Below are 19,372 nucleotides of genomic sequence, written 5' to 3' on the forward strand. Positions count from 1 at the left end.
ATAAAGCAAATGAGCCAAGTGTGATCATGCTATATATATACAGAGGCTTGAAACATCGACAAGAGACATGAGAGGAAAAATTGTGCCCAAAAAAGGCCGAGAAGAAAAAGTGCCATAGTGTGTATTAGAGCAGTGGTTCCCAACCCTGTCCTGGAGGAGCACCAGGCCAATTGGGTTTTCAGGCTAGCCCTAATGAATATGCATGAAGCAAATTTGCATGCCTATCACTTCCATCATATGCAAATCTCTCTCATGCATATTCATTAGGGCTAGCCTGAAAACCCGATTGGCCTGGTGTTCCTCCAGGACAGGGTTGGGAATCACTGTATTAGAGTATAAGATTAAGCACAGAAATCTATAAAGTATCTAAGGGAAGACATAAGAATGAAAAATTAATGTCCTGGAATGTACACCATCCAGACCATGTGATTTATCACTCACTTGTTGATTTGGCTCAGTATGTCTTCCAAGTTCTTTCATTTCCTCCGCATCATGACCCTTGAAAACCATTTCCGGTTCAGATAGATCTCTCATATCTTCTTCCATAAAGACAGAAGCAAAAAAATTAATTCAGTCTCTCTGCTAGGGCCTTATCCTCCCTGAATGCCCTTTTTGCTCCTACAGGAAAGTTGTCCCTTTTAGTCCCAGCTGCTTTAACCTCCTCTAATTTTTGCAGTCAAGGATCTTGGTCCACTAGAGAGAGAAGTCTTCACTTCAACATTGTTGAGATATGTTATTTTCAATGCAATGAGATCTTTTAAGAAATGGCTTCTTTACAAGTGGAAATCAGGCTACCATATTTTACTATAACAAACAAGGGTTAACAAACAAGATGGGGTCAGGCTCACTCCTTATCTGTCAAGAAGTGATGATAATATGGAAATTTACTGTATCTATTCAGACCAACCTTCAAGCCCCTTGCATTCCAGGAAATAGCAATAATTTTGCAGACTCCCTCAGTCATTCTCTCAACCTGCATGAATAGCCTTAGACAAGTCCATCACTCAATCTCTGTTCCAAACTTGGGGGACCCCTTCAATAGCCGTGTTCTCTATTAGGAACAGGTTAATGGCTAGAAAACAAAGAATAAGGTTAATAGTGGAGTGCCCCAGAGATCTGTACTAGGACTGGTGCTATTTAACATATTTATAAATTATTTGAAAATGGGAACAATGAGAGAGGTGATTAAATTAGCAAATGACACAAAACTATTCAAAGTTGTCAAAACACATGAGGACTGTAAAAAAAAAAAATAAATAAATAAAAAATTGCAGTAAGACCTTAGGAAATTTGAAGACTGGGCATCCAAATGGCAGATGAAATTTGAGGATAAATGCAGAGAGATGCACATTGGAAATAATAATCCTAGGTGTCATTGTGAACACCTAGTTTGAGGCAACAGCCATAAAATCAAACAGAATGCTAGGAATTATCAGGGAAGGGAAAGGAAATAAGACTAAAAATATTATAATGCTAGTGTATTGCTCCAAGATGTGACCTCATCTTGAGTATTGTGTGCAATTCTGGTTACCACATTTCAAAATAGATATAGCAGAATTAGTAAAGGTTCAAAGAATAATGACCAAAATGTTTAAGGGGATGGAACTTCTCCTCTTAAATGAAGAAAGGCTGAAGAGGTTAGGACTCTAACTTGAAAAGAGATGGCTGGGGGTATATGACAGAGGTCTACAAAATCCTGAGTAAATCTGAATCAATTATTTTAACTCTTTTTCATAAAGTACAAACACTAGGAGATGCTCAATGAACATTATATGGTAATACTTTTGAAGCAAATAAGAGGAATTTTTTTTTTTTTTAATTCAATAAATTGTTAAACTTTGGAACTCGTTGCTGGAGGATGAGGCATATCTGTATTTAGAAAAGTCTATAGTCCACTATTAAGAAATACATGGGGAAAGACACTGCTTGTCCCTGGGGTTAGGTAGGACAGCATCTTGCTACTTTTGGGATTCTGCCAGGTACTTGTGACCTGGATAGGCCACTGTTGGAAACAGGATCCTGGGCTAGATGGTCTGACACAGTATGGTGGTTAAGTTTTTAGGTTCTTAAATACCCTGTTGTCTGCTCCAGGAGGCCAGTAGTCAAATGCCTGACACAATGATGCCTTTCCATATCGGGAGCAGCAAGGGCTCTTCTGTGCTCTTCCACGTTTTCCTCTCTTTTCTCAAGTCCTCCAGAAAAGTAGTTTGAGACAAAGTGCATGTTATTCAAGTAGAACCTTATTGGCCCAGACTAATATGGTTTCATCTGCTTCTTTCATTAACAGTGGCTCTCTGCCATTACATTTGGGAATTCATCCAACTCTATTAACTCAAGAAAACAGCAGATTATTGCATTCACAACCATAGTCTCTCTCTATTTCATGGCGTAGATATTGAAAGTAGGATGATTAGAAACATAGAAACATGAAGGCAGAGAAAGTCCAAATGGCCCTTCCTGTCTGCCCATCCACAACATTCACTATCTCCCTCTCTCACCAAGAGATCCCACATGCCTGTCTCATACTTTCTTGAATTCAAAACACTGTCTTTGTCTCTACCTCCTCTACCGGGAGACTATTCTACGCATATCTTAGTTTCCAAGGAAGTATAAAATCATATTATTTTCCAGAACACCCTCAACAACAAAAAAAAATCATATAATTCTAACTTTACTACAAAACAATTTATATCCCCTATCATCTTCAATTAAGCATGTTTAAGATGAGCTTCCCCATCTAATTCAAGTTTAAGAAATATTTGACTGTGTAATTATTTATATATAATACATACTGTAAGTCTCTTTATAAGTGTAGTCCGCATAGAACTGCAATGGTGATTGTGAAATACAAGAATGTTTGTATTGTATTGAGTCTCAATATCACTTCAGAGGGTGGGAGTGAAGGGCCTCTACTCAGACTGGAGAGAGGTCACGAGCGGTGTTCCGCAGGGGTCAGTACTCGGACCGCTGATGTTCAATGTATTTATTAATGACCTAAAAACAGGGACGAAGTGTGAAGTTATAAAATTTGCGGATGACACTAAACTCTGTAGTAGGGTTAGAACAGTAGAGGAACACGAAGAATTACAAAGGAACATAAACAAGCTGGAGGAGCGGGCAAATAAATGGGAGATGAGCTTCAATGTGAAGAAATATAAGGTCATGCATGTAGGGAAAAAGAACCCTAGGTTCAGCTACAAAATGGGGGGGTTAGTACTGGGGGAAAGTAACCTTGAAAAGGACTTGGGAGTGCTAGTGGACACCACAATGAAGCCAACTACACAATGCGCAGCGGCCTCAAGGAAAGCAAGCAGAATGTTGGGTATTATCAAGAAGGGTATTACAACCAGAACGAAGGAAGTTATCCTGCCGCTGTATCGAGTGATGGTGCGCCCGCATCTGGAGTACTGTGTCCAGTAATGGTCGCCGTACCTGAAGAAGGATAGGCCGATACTTGAGAGGGTCCAGAGAAGAGCTACACGTATGATAAAGGGTATGGAAAACCTTTCATACTAGAGAAACTGGGGCTCTTCTCCCTGGAGAAGCGGAGACTCAGAGGAGACATGATAGAGACATATAAGATCATGAAGGGCATTGAGAATGTGGAGAGGGACAGATTCTTCAGCCTATGGGGAACTACTAGAACAAGAGGGCACGGAGAAACTAAAAGGGGACAGGTTTAGAACCAATGCTAGGAAGTACTTCTTCACTCAGAGGGTGGTGGATACCTGGAATGCACTTCCAGAGGGTGTGATAGGACAGAGTACTTTTCAGGATTTCAAAGAGAAATTGGATAAATTCTTGAAAGAAAAAGTTATTGAAGGATATAGATAGGGAAGATATAGGATAAAGAAAGGGTACAGTTAGAAGGATATAGATAAGGAAGGATAAAAGGGATTGAAGGATATAAAGGATCACTTACAGGTCACAGAGCGGACTGCTGGGCGCGATGGACCTCTGGTCTGACCCAGCAGAAGCAAATTCTTATGTTCTTATTAGCATATCACACTACATATCTTCTTTTCGGGGTATGCTAAGATATGGACTGAGTGGCGGGGGAAGAGTCATGGTCAGTATGAGAGTACTAGCATATGCCTGGGGTCCATTCAAGCAAAAGATTCCATGGGCTGGAAGAAAGCACCACATATGAATCAATCTGGAGGACAACACCAGCAAGTATGGCATCATTCCCCTGCTGTTTCTGGAGGGGAGTTGGGGGTGGGGCGGGAGAGCATGGACAACTCTCCTGCTGCTGAGGGGAGTTGGTGGGAGTGTTGATTGGTGGTGACATGGCAGGAGAGAGAGAGCATCTCTCCTGCTGAACTTCAATTTGGGATTTTTCTTTTTTTCAAAACACATGCCAGAGCTGTGTTTTTCACAGTGCTGTCACTGTACGGGCACTCCCGGACCAGTCGCTGATTTTTGTCGCCAAAAGCCGATGTCGCTCTTGGAGAATGTCTTGGCTATGTTTAAGAACCCACCGGGGTGCTCGTTTGAATACTGAAGAGCCCATTTGCATGGCAGTGTCAGAAACTGCTAGAAAGCTCGCCAAAGACCACATAAGCCGTTTTGATAATCTGCTGCTAAAATGCATGCAGGGTAAACCGTCGGAAACCAGTTTAGCGACTGTGCTAAATGCTGATTTTATTTTTGAGAATCTGGGCCTGAGTCCCTTATATTGATCATAAAACTCCCTCTTCAGAAAATTATTCACATCCAAGTCAGCATGACCTTTCCATTATCTGAAATTTGTTGACAGACAAGATGAATTAGCCACAAAGTTTGGTGATGTCATCCCATGGTGTTGACAATGGATAGATCTCTACAGCAAACCAATAGTTTTTTCTAAGCATATAAGAAGTCTCTTTGTAACTACTTACTGCTACTGCTACTATATCATTTCTATATCGGTGAAAGGCATACACAATTCTGTACTTTTACTGTAACTTCCTTGAATTCCCTTAGTCTATTTTTGTATGAGATATACATGAATGTGCTTTTCTTTCTCAAATGTTTTGCTACAACTAATCCTTTAATAGGGTTCTCCCCTTCCATCCCCTTCTGTTGTTATAGGCTGGCATACACCACCTAGACAAATGGCATGTCACTCTAGTTTGAGACATTTCCACTATATGGCTCGCTTTCCTATTTTATAATGTACTTCTTTGCCTTAATCCTATCATTCCAGTAGGTCCTGTAATAAACTTGTTACCCTATTTTACTATTTTTATTATGTACAAACTGCTTAGAAGACTGATAGGCAGTATATCAAATTTATATTAAACTTTAAACTTGATATAGAGCCAATCTATCTGCTTCTAATCCTGTTCCTCAATATGTTTCATTCTCCCTCTTGCCTACCTCTCTCCCCCATCTATTCACCCAATAGCTAGCAGGAGAAGTATCTGTTTGGATGTCATTTCTTTTTCTGTGGGGCTGATCCCATGGATACCATGGCAGCAAGAGAAAATTTTCAATTAAATGCTTCCATTGTTTCTGGTGGGGTGCACACAGAGAGGGAGGCAGGTGGGCATTGTAAGAGCAGGTAATTGTGAAGCTATGAACAACTTAAGCTCCCAGTGTCAAATTCATAGGAAGAGGATTGGAAAGAGTGAAGGGACAAATATCTAGAGAGGGAGAAAGAAAGAAGAGGAGAATTTCTAGAAGATGTGAGGCAAGGGTAAGATGGATCTGGAGGAACATGGGGATGAAAAGCAGGGAAGAATTGTGGAGGAATTGGAAAGAAGCTCAGAAGCATGGGAAGTGTCTCAAGCAGGACTGAAAAGGATTGAGACAAAGAGTCATGGTCTGCCCAAAGATATTGGATGCCCTAGGGCAGGGGTAGGCAATTTTGGTCCTCGAGATCCGGAGCCAGGTCAGTTTTTCAGGATATCCACAATGAATATGTATGAGATGGATTTGCATGCACTGCGTCCTTGAGATGCAAATCTATCTCATGCATATTTATTGTGGATATCCTGAAAACCTGACCTGATCCGGCTCTTGAGGACCGGAATTGCCTACCCCTGCCCTAGGTAAACCTTCAGCTGTATGTCACTCCAGGAGAAGGTCAACGCCTTATCCCTTATCCTCTGTAGTTTCAGCATCTCTCTTTCCTGTCCCCCTTCTCCTTCCTGTATCATTCTGGTTGCAAGTATCTCCCCTTCTATATCTTTCTGCCCCTCTCTCAAGACCAGCATCTCTACTTTCCCTTTCTACATCCCTCTTCCCATGTCCAGCATCTTCCCTTTCCCTCTGTGCTCCCGCTAATCTTCCCTGCCCCTACCCTGCATCCAGCATTCCCCAAACCCTTTCCCTCCTCGCTTGCAGGCTACTGCCAGTGTTCCTTTATCACCTCCTGTGCCAGCACTGATTTTAAAGAAATTGAGTACTACACAGTCTCTGGTTAGTACAGGTCTATTAAACTAATGCAGAACCCAATCAACTGGCTCCTAAGTATTTTTTTTTTTTTTTTTTAATTCTTTATTCATTTTCAAATTTACAATAAGTGTAACAATATATCCAAACAAATTAACAATAAATATAACACTTAATGATCATCAATGATAATAATATGTTCTGATCTCCCACCCTTCCCACCCTTTCTTATCATATAATCCAATACCTTGTACAATATGTAACAATAAATTTACCCTCCCCTCACCCCCTCACAATCAAACTTGTAAATTTAAGGGGGAAAAAAAATAAAATAAAATGTCATCTAATCGGTACAATACTTTGTAAATGCCTCCCACACATTCTGAAATTTCCTGAAAAAAAACCGCGCTGTATTGCAATAAATCTTTCCATTTTATAAACATGACATAAGGAATTCCACCAGAAATTATAATTTAATCTACTCCAATTTTTCCAATTATATGTAATTTGTTGAATGGCAACCCCAGTCATTATAAGTAATAATTTGGCTCCTTATGTACCTCCCTGTGCATTGCATCCTGCAGGACTCTCAGTCTCATCTGACCGCCCTGTAAGGAAAGGGAAAGGCATCAAATGCACTTGTCTATACATTCGTCAGGACGGTATCTGTGAAAGTGCTTATATGGCCCAACTCCATGGGGGTCTATTGGGAAAAATTACAGGTGAACGTATAAATCTTTCATGCCTGGTGGAAAAAGAAATAGTGTCAGAATTTAAGGGAGAAGAGAGAGTAAATGACACAGCAGTGCTGCTCAGGCTATTCACCAGTTGTTTGTGCTTCAAGACATCCATCCTGAATATGCTTAAGACAGATTTGTACACAATGACGGTAGTATATGCAAACCTCTTATGAATATTTTTATTTTATTTATTTATTCAATTTTCTATACCGTTCTCCCAGGGGAGCTCAGAACGGTTTACATTAATTTATTCAGGTACTCAAGCATTTTTCAAGTTTCAAGTTTATTAGGATTTTATATACCGCCTATCAAGGTTATCTAAGCGGTTTTTTACAATCAGGTACTCAAGCATTTTCCCTCTCTGTCCCGGTGGGCTCACAATCTATCTAACGTACCTGGGGCAATGGGGGATTAAGTGGCTTGCCCAGGGTCACAAGGAGCAGCGCGGGGTTTGAACCCACAACCCCAGGGTGCTGAGGCTGTAGCTTTAACCACTGCCGCCACATATACCGAAAACCAAACTGGCTAGGAGATACTGAAGGAATAGTTGGAGAAACACTATTGTATAAATATTAAGAAGCATTCATGTATCTCGAAACCCAAAGAAATATCTCCATATGGCCTTATCAGCTACACTATCTACTGAACAAAAGTCCTCCCAAAAATATGCTTCTTACTAGATTGAGGCTTCAGTCTCCCACCCCTCATTATATAGGAAAAACATAAACCTGAAATACCGGTTCTGAACTGACCCTTCAAAGTAACCAAACGCAGGAACTTTCAAAGGGATAATTACCTGCTTAACAGAACCATTGTTAGCCCTTCCTCAGCCTTGAGCATCTCACATCTTGAACTCTAGGACAAGAAAAGGATGCATTGTAACAAAACCAGAAAAGTTTGCTAAAATGTTAATACAGCTTTATGTGACTGGGTGGTTGAGGATAGCTAGGAAAAAGGTAATGCTTTTTTCACAAACTGTTTCCCTCATATGACTTGGTGATCAAAAGCAGTGCAGTAGCTGTGTTAGTCTACTTTAAAGATTAATAAATAATAACACAGTATAAGCAAAAACTGGAAAATAAAGTGATACTTTTAAAATTAGATCAACTTGATTTTTTTTTTTTTAATTATTATTATTATTAGCATTCAGAAGCCAAAACTTCTTTCCACAGGTCAGATAGGGTGTCAGGTCAAAAGCGCGCCGGGACAAAGGCGCGAGCAGACAACTGAGCGCAGCGCGGAGGCGCGCGCCAAAGAAAAAGACTGTTTTTAGGGGCTACGATGGGGGGTGGGGAAACCCCCCCACTTTACTTAATACAGATCGCGCAGCATTGTGGGGGCGTTGTGGAGGGTTTGGGGGGTTGTAACCAGTGTTCCCGCTAAGCTGCGTTGGCCTGCGCTCGCGCACAAAATATTACATCGCAGCGCAAAGTTTCTCTTCACAGCGCACACACGCGTCGGTAAGGTAAGGGGACGCATTGGGGGGATTGCACTTCCCCACAATTGCCATGCTTCGGTTCCTCTTCTTCCTTCCTTCCCCCCCCCCCCCCCCCCCCGCGGGACCCTGCGGCACCATCAACTCTTACTCCCTCTAATGTCGGCCCTGCAGCTCCAGACTTCCTCGCACCTTCTCCCCTCCCCCTTTGGATCGCTATTATTTTAAATGTTATAGCCGCGGAGCTGTATCCATCAGTGGAGATGTCTAACCTCGGCCTGCCCCGGAACTCTTACTGCAGCAGACGCCCGTCTAGGCAGGAACAGGAAGTCACTGTTGCAGTAAGAGTTCCGGGGCAGGCCGAGGTTAGACATCTCCACTGATGGATACAGCTCCGCGGCTATAACATTTAAAATAATAGCGATCCAAAGGGGGAGGGGAGAAGGTGCGAGGAAGTCTGGAGCTGCAGGGCCGACATTAGAGGGAGTAAGAGTTGATGGTGCCGCAGGGTCCCGCGGGGGGGGGGGGGAGGAAGGAAGGAAGAAGAGGAACCGAAGCATGGCAATTGTGGGGAAGTGCAGAGCTGCAGGGAAGAGTGTTGCGGTACCCAGCTGGAGGGAGAAGGAAGATGAGGGAGGGAATTAAAGGAGATGCCAGGGCTTGGAGCGTAGGAGGAAGGTATGCCAGTCTAAGGGAAAAGGAAGGGGGAGATGTGAGAGCATGGAGGGGGAGCGAAAGATGGAAGAAAAGGAAAGGAGAGAGATGCCAGAGAATCAGGGAAGGGGAGATACCAGACTATGAGGAGAGGTGTGGGAGAGGGAAGGCGAGGAGAGAGATGCCAGACCAATGGGGTGAAAGGAGAGATGGAAGGGGGAGGCATACAGTTTCTGGAAGGGGCATAGAAGGAGAGAAGATGCCATATAGGGGAAGAGAGACGGCAGACAGTGGATGGAAGGAAGAGAGTTACAAGAAGATGAGGAAAGGAGAAACCACAGAAGACAAAGGTAGAAAAAAATTTCTATTTATTTATTGCTTTAGGAGACATGTGTCACTGTTTCTGTGAAGCATTGTATGCAGAGTCCAGCTTCTTGCTGGTTCAATTTAACCTTTGTCTATGTATTTTTATTTTATCCCCCCTTTTACAAAACTGTGAAGCGTTTTTAGCACCAGCCTTGGTGGTAGCAGCTCTGATGCTCAGAATTTTATGAGCATCAGAGCTGTTACCTCCGTAGCTAAAATCCACACTACAGTTTTGTAAAAGAGGGAGGGGTTAGTTTGTGATTACATATTCCTTACTAGGCGAAGGTGTTTTCTGTGTTCTGTGTGTTCGAAAGACATGGTTTTCTGTTAGGATTGACGGTGTAGGATTGATCTGTGCTGGTCTGGCTTGTTTAGTTTTACAATGGGTGTATTGATGTACTGCTCACTGCAATATGTAAGATGCTGCCTTTTCCTAGGTACTCATGTGTGACGTGTGGTTTGTTACTAAAAATCATGTTTTTCTTACAGATGGGGGGGGGTGCCAAAAAATGATGGGCCCCGGATGTTACATATGCTAGGTACGCCACTGTATGTAAAGATACCAGAAAGCTGGCGTAGCAAAAACTTCTAAGTTTTGAGTATTTAACCCTCCCACAATCTCACGGGCACTCGTTTCAAGTTTATTGAGATTTTGATTTAAACGCAATATCAAATATTTTCAATGCGTATAACAAAAATAAATTTGGGGAAATAAATAAAACCATTTGAACCAGTGTTCCCGCTAAGCTGCGCTGGCGTGCGCTGGCGCACAAAATATTACATCGCAGCGCACACGTTTCTCGTCACAGCGCACGATCGGAAGAGGCGTACGGCAGATGGCAGGGCGGCGAGAGGAGAATCGGGCGAGTTGGCTCATAACTTGCTGGCGCCCGATATTTTTGGCTCACGGTGAAAAAAGTTTGCTCACAACACCCGCCCGCTTAGAGGGAACACTGGTTGTAACCCCCCACATTTTACTGAAAACTTAACTTTTTCCCTGTTTTTAGGGAAAAAGTTACATTTTCACTCAAATGTGGGGGGTTTCAACCCCCCAAACCCCCCACAACGCCGCCGCGATATGTATTAAGTAAAGTGGGGGGGGGGTGCCCCAACAAAATCCCCCGTCACAGCCCCTAAAAACAGTCTTTTTCTTCGGCGCGCGCCTCCTTCTTGCGCTCAGTTGTTGGCGCGCGCCTTTGTCTTCCGCGTTACTGTCTATGAACCGTCAGATAGCTACTGTCCTGACCTGAAGAAGGGGCTTTGGCTTCCAGAATCTAGCAGAAGAATATATTTAGTCCAAATAGAAGGTATTGCCTTATTTTCTGCCTATTGCTTTATTTTTATTTATTAATCTGTGATCACTGTCATTGCCTATGACTTGTGTTAAAACGTAGTTATACCGAATACAGTGGTGTGAAATTGGAAAATCTGGTCTTTCTGTGTACTAATGGATGTAACGGTCATTAGGTATATGGGCCTTCTGACGTTGCAATCAGATGCGAAGCAGTCTGTTAAATATCCATGAAGCAACATCTGCTTTCACAGAGTGACCTTCTGCTAAAGAATACTTAGTATCTATTAGCAGATCATAGAGCAGATCTGCCTTATTTGAAATGCACTAAACTGGAGTAGTCTACTGCTGTTTATTACCAGGCTTGTAATAATGTATTGCAGTTACATAAGGCTTTTGAAAAACTCCATTAAATAATTACAGGGATTATATGCATTTTAAATTCCTTTGTGTTCTGTTGAGTCTGCCCGTTTAATTTCAGGGTTAAAAATAAAAGGGTAAAATGTAAAGGCACTTTAGGGATCTGTCAAATGCTGTTTTCTATAGGTGTTACTGTAAACCAAATGTGAAAGAAAAAGAAAAACAAACCAACAACAACCTAATTAAAACTGAGAATGACTTTTACCATCTGTTCTATATTAATTACAAGTTTGCACGTCAAGGGTAAACTCATGCCTGCAGAATATCACAAAGGTCCACTAATAGAATAACACGTGAACGTAATCATATGAAGTTGAATGTTGGCAAGCACAGAAAATAAACAGGCATTTGTTCTCTTTCTCTCGTTTAGAGCAACCTCCAAACAGCCAAGGTCAGTCAACCTTGCAACCTTTGCCACCTTCTCTCAAGCAACATTCTGCACAGCATCATCCCTCCGTCACATCTCTCAACCGCAACTCGCTAACGAGTAGGAGGAATCAGAGTCCGGCCCCGCCGGCTGCTTTGCCCGCCGAGCTGCAAACCACACCCGAGTCCGTCCAGCTGCAGGACAGCTGGGTCCTTGGCAGTAATGTGCCACTGGAGAGCAGGTAACATTTTTCATAAACCATTCATTTCACCACTCCTATGCAAGCTTGAAAGAGTGATATACTGTGGAGAGGAGAAGTGGCCTAGTGACTAGAGCAGCATCCTGAGGTTGTGAGTTTGATTCCCACTGCAGCTCCTTATGATTCTGGGCAAATCACTTAAGACTTTGGTGAGACCTCATTTAGAATATTGTGTACAATTCTGGAGGCCACGCCTTCAAAAAGATATAAAAAGGATGGAGTCAGTCCAGAGGAAGGCTACTGAAATGGTGTGTGGTCTTTTTTATGAGGCGTATGGGGACAGACTTAAAGATCTCAATCTGTATACTTTGGAGGAAAGGTGGGAGAGGGGAGATATGATAGAGACGTTTAAATACCTGCGTGATGTAAATGCGCATGAGTCAAGGAAACTCTGCAATGAGAGGGCATAGGATGAAGTTAAGAGGTAATAGGCTCCGGAGTAATCTAAGGAAATACTTTTTTACAGAAAGGGTGGTAGGTGCATGGAGCAGTCTCCTGGAAGAGGTGGTGGAGACAGAGACTGTGTCTGATTTCAAAAGGGCCTGGGATAGGCATGTGGGATCTCTAGGAGAGAGAAAGTTAGAATGGTTAGTGCGGATGGGCAGACTAGATGGGCCATATGTCCTTTTATCTGCCATCATGTTTCTATATTTCAATGTTTCATTGCCCCATGTATAGTAAACTACTTTGATTGTGCAAATCAGTGTAGGTATGAGTGCTTTGATCATGCAAATAGATTTAAGTAGTGCATTTGATCTTGCCAATCATGAAATTTTGCTTGGATTTCTTGACGCAATGGGAATATCGGGGCAGGTTTTGAATTGGTTTAGAGGTTTTCTGAAATGCTGTACATATCAAATACGATTTGAAGAGCAGTATTTAGTAAAATGGAAAAATCCAAGTGTGGTGCCTCCGGGTTCCCCTCGTTCTCATACACTTTTTAATCTTTATTTAACCTCACTGGAAACTAGACTATCTTTTTTCAGAATTAAACTCTGTTGAAAATTCAGAGTCCAATATAACAATTTTAATATCATCTGCATAACTATAAACACTTTACAATTCATATCTTCAGTCTTCCACTCAATAGAGTCCTCAATGAAAGACTTCAAGTTAAAACTTAACCCTGATAAAACCAAACTATTTCTAACACCTCCATCTAATAAGCTTAAGGAGAATACATTAGATTTGAATGGGACATCATATCCTATTCGTCAAACTATTAAAATCTTGGGGGTACATTTATAACATGATTTATCATTTGAGGTTCAAATCAATTCTTTAGTCAAAAGATGTTACTTCTTGCTTGGGAAACTTTGGACCATTAGAGCTAATGGCAGGAGGATGCCCACTCCCTCCTTCCGCCTGTTCCTTCCTTCCCCCAAACCTCCCCGTTGAAGACTGGTAGGAGGGATACCCACTCCCTTCTGTCAACACTCCCCTGGAACCTCTGGCACACCCCAGACTGCTGAAACCTCCCCAAACCTCAAGACTCCCACCCTGCACCCCTAAGCCCACCCAGATACCCCCATATCTTTGTCAAATAAAGGCCGGCTGGAGGGATACTTATTCTCTTCAGCTGACAGGCCTGCCTCTTCAAAATTGTGAACCTTCCCCTTCCCGGTGCATCTCAGGATGCACTGGGGAGGGTCTTAAGGCTCTGATTGGCTCAGATGCCTAAACCCCCTCCCATAGGAGGGGCCTTAGTCACCTGGGCCAATCAGGGCCTTAGGCCTCCTTCACAGTACAGGGATGCAGTGGGCATGGCCTAAGACTCCAATTGGCCAGATACCTAAGGCCTCTCCTATGGGAGCGACTTTAATCATCTGAGCCAATCAGCACACTAGGCCCCTCCCAAATGCATCCCAGGATGCACTGGGAAATGGAAGGCCCACCATTTTGAATAGAACAGCCTGCTGGCCAGAGGAAGTAAGCATCCCTCCGGCCAACCTTTCTTCGACAAAAGTACTGGATGTTGGAATGGACTTAGGGTTGTGGGGTGGAGGTTTGGGTATATGCCGGGATGGGGGGTCTGAAGGTTTGGTGAGGTGTTGGAAGGGGGGTCTTGAGGTTAGGAGGGGTGTCTGGGGGCAGGATGGGGTGGGCATCCCTCCTGCCAGTCCAACGAGTGTAGGGTTTGGGGGTTTCATGGGAGTGTTGGGGTTCTGAGGGGTGTTGGCAGGAGGGAGTGGGCATCCCTCATGCCAGTCTTCAATGTAGGGGGTTCAGGGGATCGAAGGGGCTGGCGGCAGGAGGGAGTTGTCAAGTCTCTTGCCATTCTTGGATGACAGCTGTTTGGGAGGGTCAGCAACAGGAAAGAGTAGACATCCCTCCTGGCAATTTTGGGGGTACTTGTTGGGGAAACCCCTGCCACAGCCAACTCAGCTAATCACGGCAGGGGTATTTTCCCCCTGATCAGCTCAGACAGCAGTTCGGGGAGTCCTCCGGCTCAGCTGATCGGAGATTCCCTTGCTGCGATCAGCTCAACCAGTCACGTCTACTTTTAACATTTGAGGTACAATTCTGTAACTGGTGCTGGTTAGAGAATCGGGGAGTAAGTTTCTGTTTTTTTAAGACAAACGTGATCTGTAGAGGACGCCGGTACACAATTCTCAGCCGTTTCTTAGGTGGCCACTGAGACCAGTGTCCTATAGAGAATCAGCCCCTAATTGCGTACAATTATAGTTATTAATAATAATTATTTCTATAGCACTACTAAGATATAAATGTTATATGCAAGTACGTTCTCTGACTCTAGGGGTCTAGGCTGATTCATAGTAGTGAGTCCATCATGGCCATTTCAGCGCGATGAACTGGCTGTGATGAATCAAGTCAAGTTTGATTCAGTATTGGGGGGGGGCAATGCCCCTCCCCCCAAAAAAATTATACCCTCCCCCTCCTCCCTGTCTGTGAAGTTGCCACAGCTTTTATTTTTTGTTTTTTTTACTTACAGAAAGGGCCGATCATCAATAATTTTTCCATTCTGCTCCTCTGATTCAGTTCATCACCCCTCCTTAAAGCGGCTTATTCAGGCCTTAATTCAAGGGGACAATTCAATCTTGCACCTCTCCCTGAAGCACTCCTATCAGAAAGAGATGATTCATCATAGCCATTTCATTGCAGGTGCGCTGAAACATCCCGTGATGAAACAGCCACAATGCATTGTCCCATTCCAGTCACAATCTAAAGTTTTGTATCTGGGGCAATGGAGGTTTAGGTGACTTGCCCAGGGTCACAAGGAGCTGCAGTGAGAACTGGACCCAGTTCCACAGGATGTTAATCTACTGCACTAAACATTAGGCCACTTCTCCAATTCTATGCGCATAAGGATTAATTCTATAAAGTGGATGTCAAGTACACCATAAATGATCAGAGGATTGGCATATACACTTGTATATGTGTACACTTGTATATGTGTAAAAATGGTATTACGACCAGAACGAAAGAAGTCATCCTGCCGTTGTATCGGGCAATGGTGCGCCCGCACCTGGAGTACTGTGTTCAGTATTGGTCACCGCATCTTAAGAAGGATATGGCAATACTTGAGAGGGTCCAGAGGAGAGCGACACGAATGATTAAGGGCATGGAAAACCTTTCATACACTGAAAGATTGGAGAAGCTGGAGCTCTTCTCCCTGGAAAAGCGGAGACTCAGAGGAGACATGATAGAGACCTACAAGATCATGAAGGGCACAGAGAGAGTGGAGAGGGACAGATTCTTCAAACTTTCAAAACATAAAAGAACAAGAGGGCATTCGGAAAAATTGGAAGGGGATAGATTCAAAACAAATGCTAGGAAGTTTTTCTTTACTCAGCGGGTGGTGGACACCTGGAATGCGCTTCCAGAGGATGTAATAGGGCAGAGTACGGTACTGGGGTTTAAGAAAGGATTGGACAATTTCCTGTTGGAAAAGGGGATAGAGGGGTATAGATAGAGGATTATTACGCAGGTTCTGGACCTGTTGGGCCGCCGCGTGAGCGGACTGCTGGGCACGATGGACCTCAGGTCTGACCCGGCAGAGGCATTGCTTATGTGCTTATATGTGTACATATGTGAATAAATGGCAATATTCTAGCTGCATGCAATTCTATAAAAATTTACCTAAATTGATGGAATTTAGTTTGAAGGTGGAGGTATGCACAAGTGGTGTCTTAACAAAGTGCATTCTTATTTATGTGAAATATGGAATTCTAAAATTTCCAAGTGTGTTTCTTAAGTTTAGACTCTAGTGCTGGGGTAGAAAGCTCAAGCCTAAATCATAGGCACATATTTTACCTTTATGCTAGCATTGTAGAAATGAAAGTAGGTGCCCTTTAAGTACCTAAATATAGATATTCTACTGTACAATTAGCTTCCTAGGTTGAAGTGTGAGTACACACCTGAATTGGGTATATTTTTTAATGACACAGGCACCTATCTTAATGGAAGAAAAGAAAGGTGTCCTAAGGGAGGAGGGCTGTGCCAGATTGCTGAATAGGCATGTTTAGCATGTGATGAAAAGTCCTCAAGTCTCAGGCTTCCTGGCCCCATAAGTTGACTGTGTCCCTAGGCTGTATATTATGGTGTGGTTCATTGATCCATACGTTCTCTTAATGCCTATGTCTTCTTTTGAAATCCCTGGTTCCTGATGGCTGATGCATGGTATATATTTCTTTACATACACATTATTAGGCGGAAGTAAGTGTCCTACTGCCGTCTCACAGCCAATCAGGATTCACCTTTTTTTTTTTAAATGCAGGTGGGGAAGTACACCTACATTGTAGGTGTATGTTGTGTACCTATGGAGACACGAAGGGACACTTATGGCTGCTCAAGGCGTGGCATGGTCTCCACCAGAAGTGGCCTTGGGCAGCCGTAAGCGTCTCTATGCACTTCTGTAGGCATGAGACAGACGCCTTAAATATAGGCTTGTAAATGCTGGCCTACATTTAAAGCATCTCTTAGTAAAAGTAGATGCAATTCTCTATAGGATGCCATTGCATGATTAACACGCTGTCACTGGCTGCTGATATCGACGTCCTTTAGAGAATCAGGCCCTATATATTGGCCTATAGCCTACACAGCCCTAGCTCTTCTGTGGAAGGCCACTAAAGTTTTAAGTGTGTGGAGAACCTGGAGGGTATTAATCTAGCACTAGAGGAAAGATATACTTTAATTAAGGAGGAACGTTGTGGAGTGGAGAACTGGGGACCCTAAGGAAATGGGAGAGAGGGAAGGAAGCCAGTGGAAGAAAAGAGGATGTCTTAAGAGATGAGCAGAATTCAATGAGGGAAGGTAGAGATTGAGGTCTAAGGCAGGTAATAGCGGAAGGAATGGGCTGGGAAAGTTGAGGTTGCTACTGGGTTTGGAGAGCTGAGGAAAGTTGAGCCTTCTGGGGGGGTGAAAGCAAGGGGCAAATGCTAGAGAGGAGGTTGGGTATTGAACACTGAGATAGAAGAGGGAGAGCATGGGGATCTAGGAGAAACCTCTGAAACCTGCAGCAACATAATAATAATAATAATAATATTATTATTATTATTTCTTAGGCAGCATGTCGTAGTTTGGTAAGAAGCAATGGTAGCAAATACTTTCGATTTCACTGCCAGGACAAATTGCAGCAAATTGCTAAAATTCAGTGGGGGAATGGCTGCAAATACTTTCATTCTGCCAGCGAAAGTGCCAGGGTCGTCTTAATTGATGCGATGGTGAAAGGACAACACCAAAATGGGGATCAAAATGCTTGCGCTGAAAGGGCAGTTTCTTGAAGTCCACCTGTAACATTATACAGATCAAACTCCTGCATATATTTATGTATTTATTTAATTAGGTTTCTATCCTGTCCTCTCCAAAGAGCCTCCAGATAATGCTGGAAAAGTCTGTGGGTGGAGAGTAGAGGTCTGCTCGGGAACGGCGATCGCAGGAATCCCGCGGGTCCCGCAGGGGTCCCACGGGAATCCCCCCTAAGCCACAGGACTCCCACGGGGACTCCCCTCTAGCCAACAGGACTCCCACGGGGATGGAAGGCTTTGGAAGCAGGGTTCGTCCATATAATAAAATGGACACGTCAGCCTTAGTAAAAGAGGGAGTTTATAAGTTAATTACCTAAACAGAAAACAAAAAAAGGGTTCCACCAAAGAGATTCCACAAGGAAAACAGCAGCGTAAACACAAAAGAAACTGTGGAATTGATGATCCTGTCAAAAGTAATTGCAGCTTTTTATGGGGATGGGTGGGGATGGAGGTAATTCCTTGCGGAGATGGATGGGGACAGAGAGGATCCTGGTGGGGACGGAGAGGATCCTGGCAGGGACAGGCGGGGATGGGTAGAATTTCTGTCTTCATGCAACTCTCTAGTGGATAGATGGCAGTCCTCACATTTAACTGTTTAACAATGATATTCAGTCTGCTAACCAGATAGCAGCCTGGACAAAAGTTAGGAAAGCAAAAAAGCTGTCCACACTTTATCTGGTTAGCAGGCTTAATATCACCACTATTTAGACAGTGCTGCCAACGACTGCCCTGATTCAGATATTCATCACTACGTACTATACCACTACTACTACTACTACTAGTATTTATCATTTCTATAATGCTGAAAGGCATGCACAGCGCTGTACATTTAACATTCATTAGACCACACTTTTTTGGCATGCGAGCTACTTTTAAAATGACCAAGTCAAAATCATCTACTAACAATAAAATTTAAAAAAAACACAAAGCACACTGTACGCAGAGAAAATGTTAATTATCATTTGTATTTAGGTGTTTTTTTCAGAGGTCAAGACAGATGACTTTAAAATATGAGATGTCACTTCAGTAACAACTATACAAAAATAGACAAATATACTCCGTGATAGCGTTTTTTTGGGCAGGGAGCTGCACTGAATGCCCCGCGCTGCTTCCGACGCTCATAGACTCCCTGTGCTAAAAACCACTATCATAGTTTAGTAGAAGGGGGCCATAGTGCAAAATATAAACAGCAGATATTAATTCTCAAAGCGGACACATTTTGATCACTAAATTGAAAATAAAATCATTTTTCCTACCTTTTAGTCTGGTGATTTCATGAGTCTCTGGTTGCACTTCCTTCTCCTGTAAATCCAATATTTCTTTCTGCCTTTCTTTCTTCCCCCTCCCCTTTTCTTTCTGTATCTCTCCCCCTGCCTATCTTTATTTCTGTCTTTCTTTCTCTCTCTCTCTTCCCCCTCTTTATGTCTGTATTTCTCTCTCCCCCTGCCTGCCTGTCTTTCTTTCTCTCCCCCCCTTCCTCCCTCTTTATTTCTGTCTTTTTCACTCTCCCCCTGCCTGCCTGTCTTTCTTTCTTTCTTTCTCTCTTCCCCTGCCCCTCCCAAAGCCATCGCGTCAATTTCTCCACTTCCCTGATTCTTTCGCTCTCCCTGACCCCAACCCAAGCCACCACGCCGATTTCTCCCTGCTTCCCCAAGCCAGGCCTGGTGCATACAATAATAATAATTTTATTTTTA

At 43.1% G+C, this 19,372-nt stretch overlaps 1 protein-coding gene across 5 annotated transcripts in view; it reads left to right on the top strand.

Annotated features, from left to right (window-relative positions):
* The window catches only part of TENM3 (teneurin transmembrane protein 3), a 2,583,516-nt gene that overhangs the window by 2,103,332 nt on the left and 460,812 nt on the right, over nt 1-19,372 (top strand). For all 5 annotated transcript variants that reach the window (XM_033942956.1, XM_033942961.1, XM_033942964.1 and 2 more), the window contains one exon: nt 11,655-11,892. In XM_033942956.1, the coding sequence (XP_033798847.1) occupies nt 11,655-11,892 (238 nt within the window). The remainder of the gene's footprint in view (nt 1-11,654; nt 11,893-19,372) is intronic.

Source organism: Geotrypetes seraphini, chromosome 1 (assembly GCF_902459505.1).
Source record: "Geotrypetes seraphini chromosome 1, aGeoSer1.1, whole genome shotgun sequence".
NCBI lineage: Eukaryota > Metazoa > Chordata > Amphibia > Gymnophiona > Dermophiidae > Geotrypetes > Geotrypetes seraphini.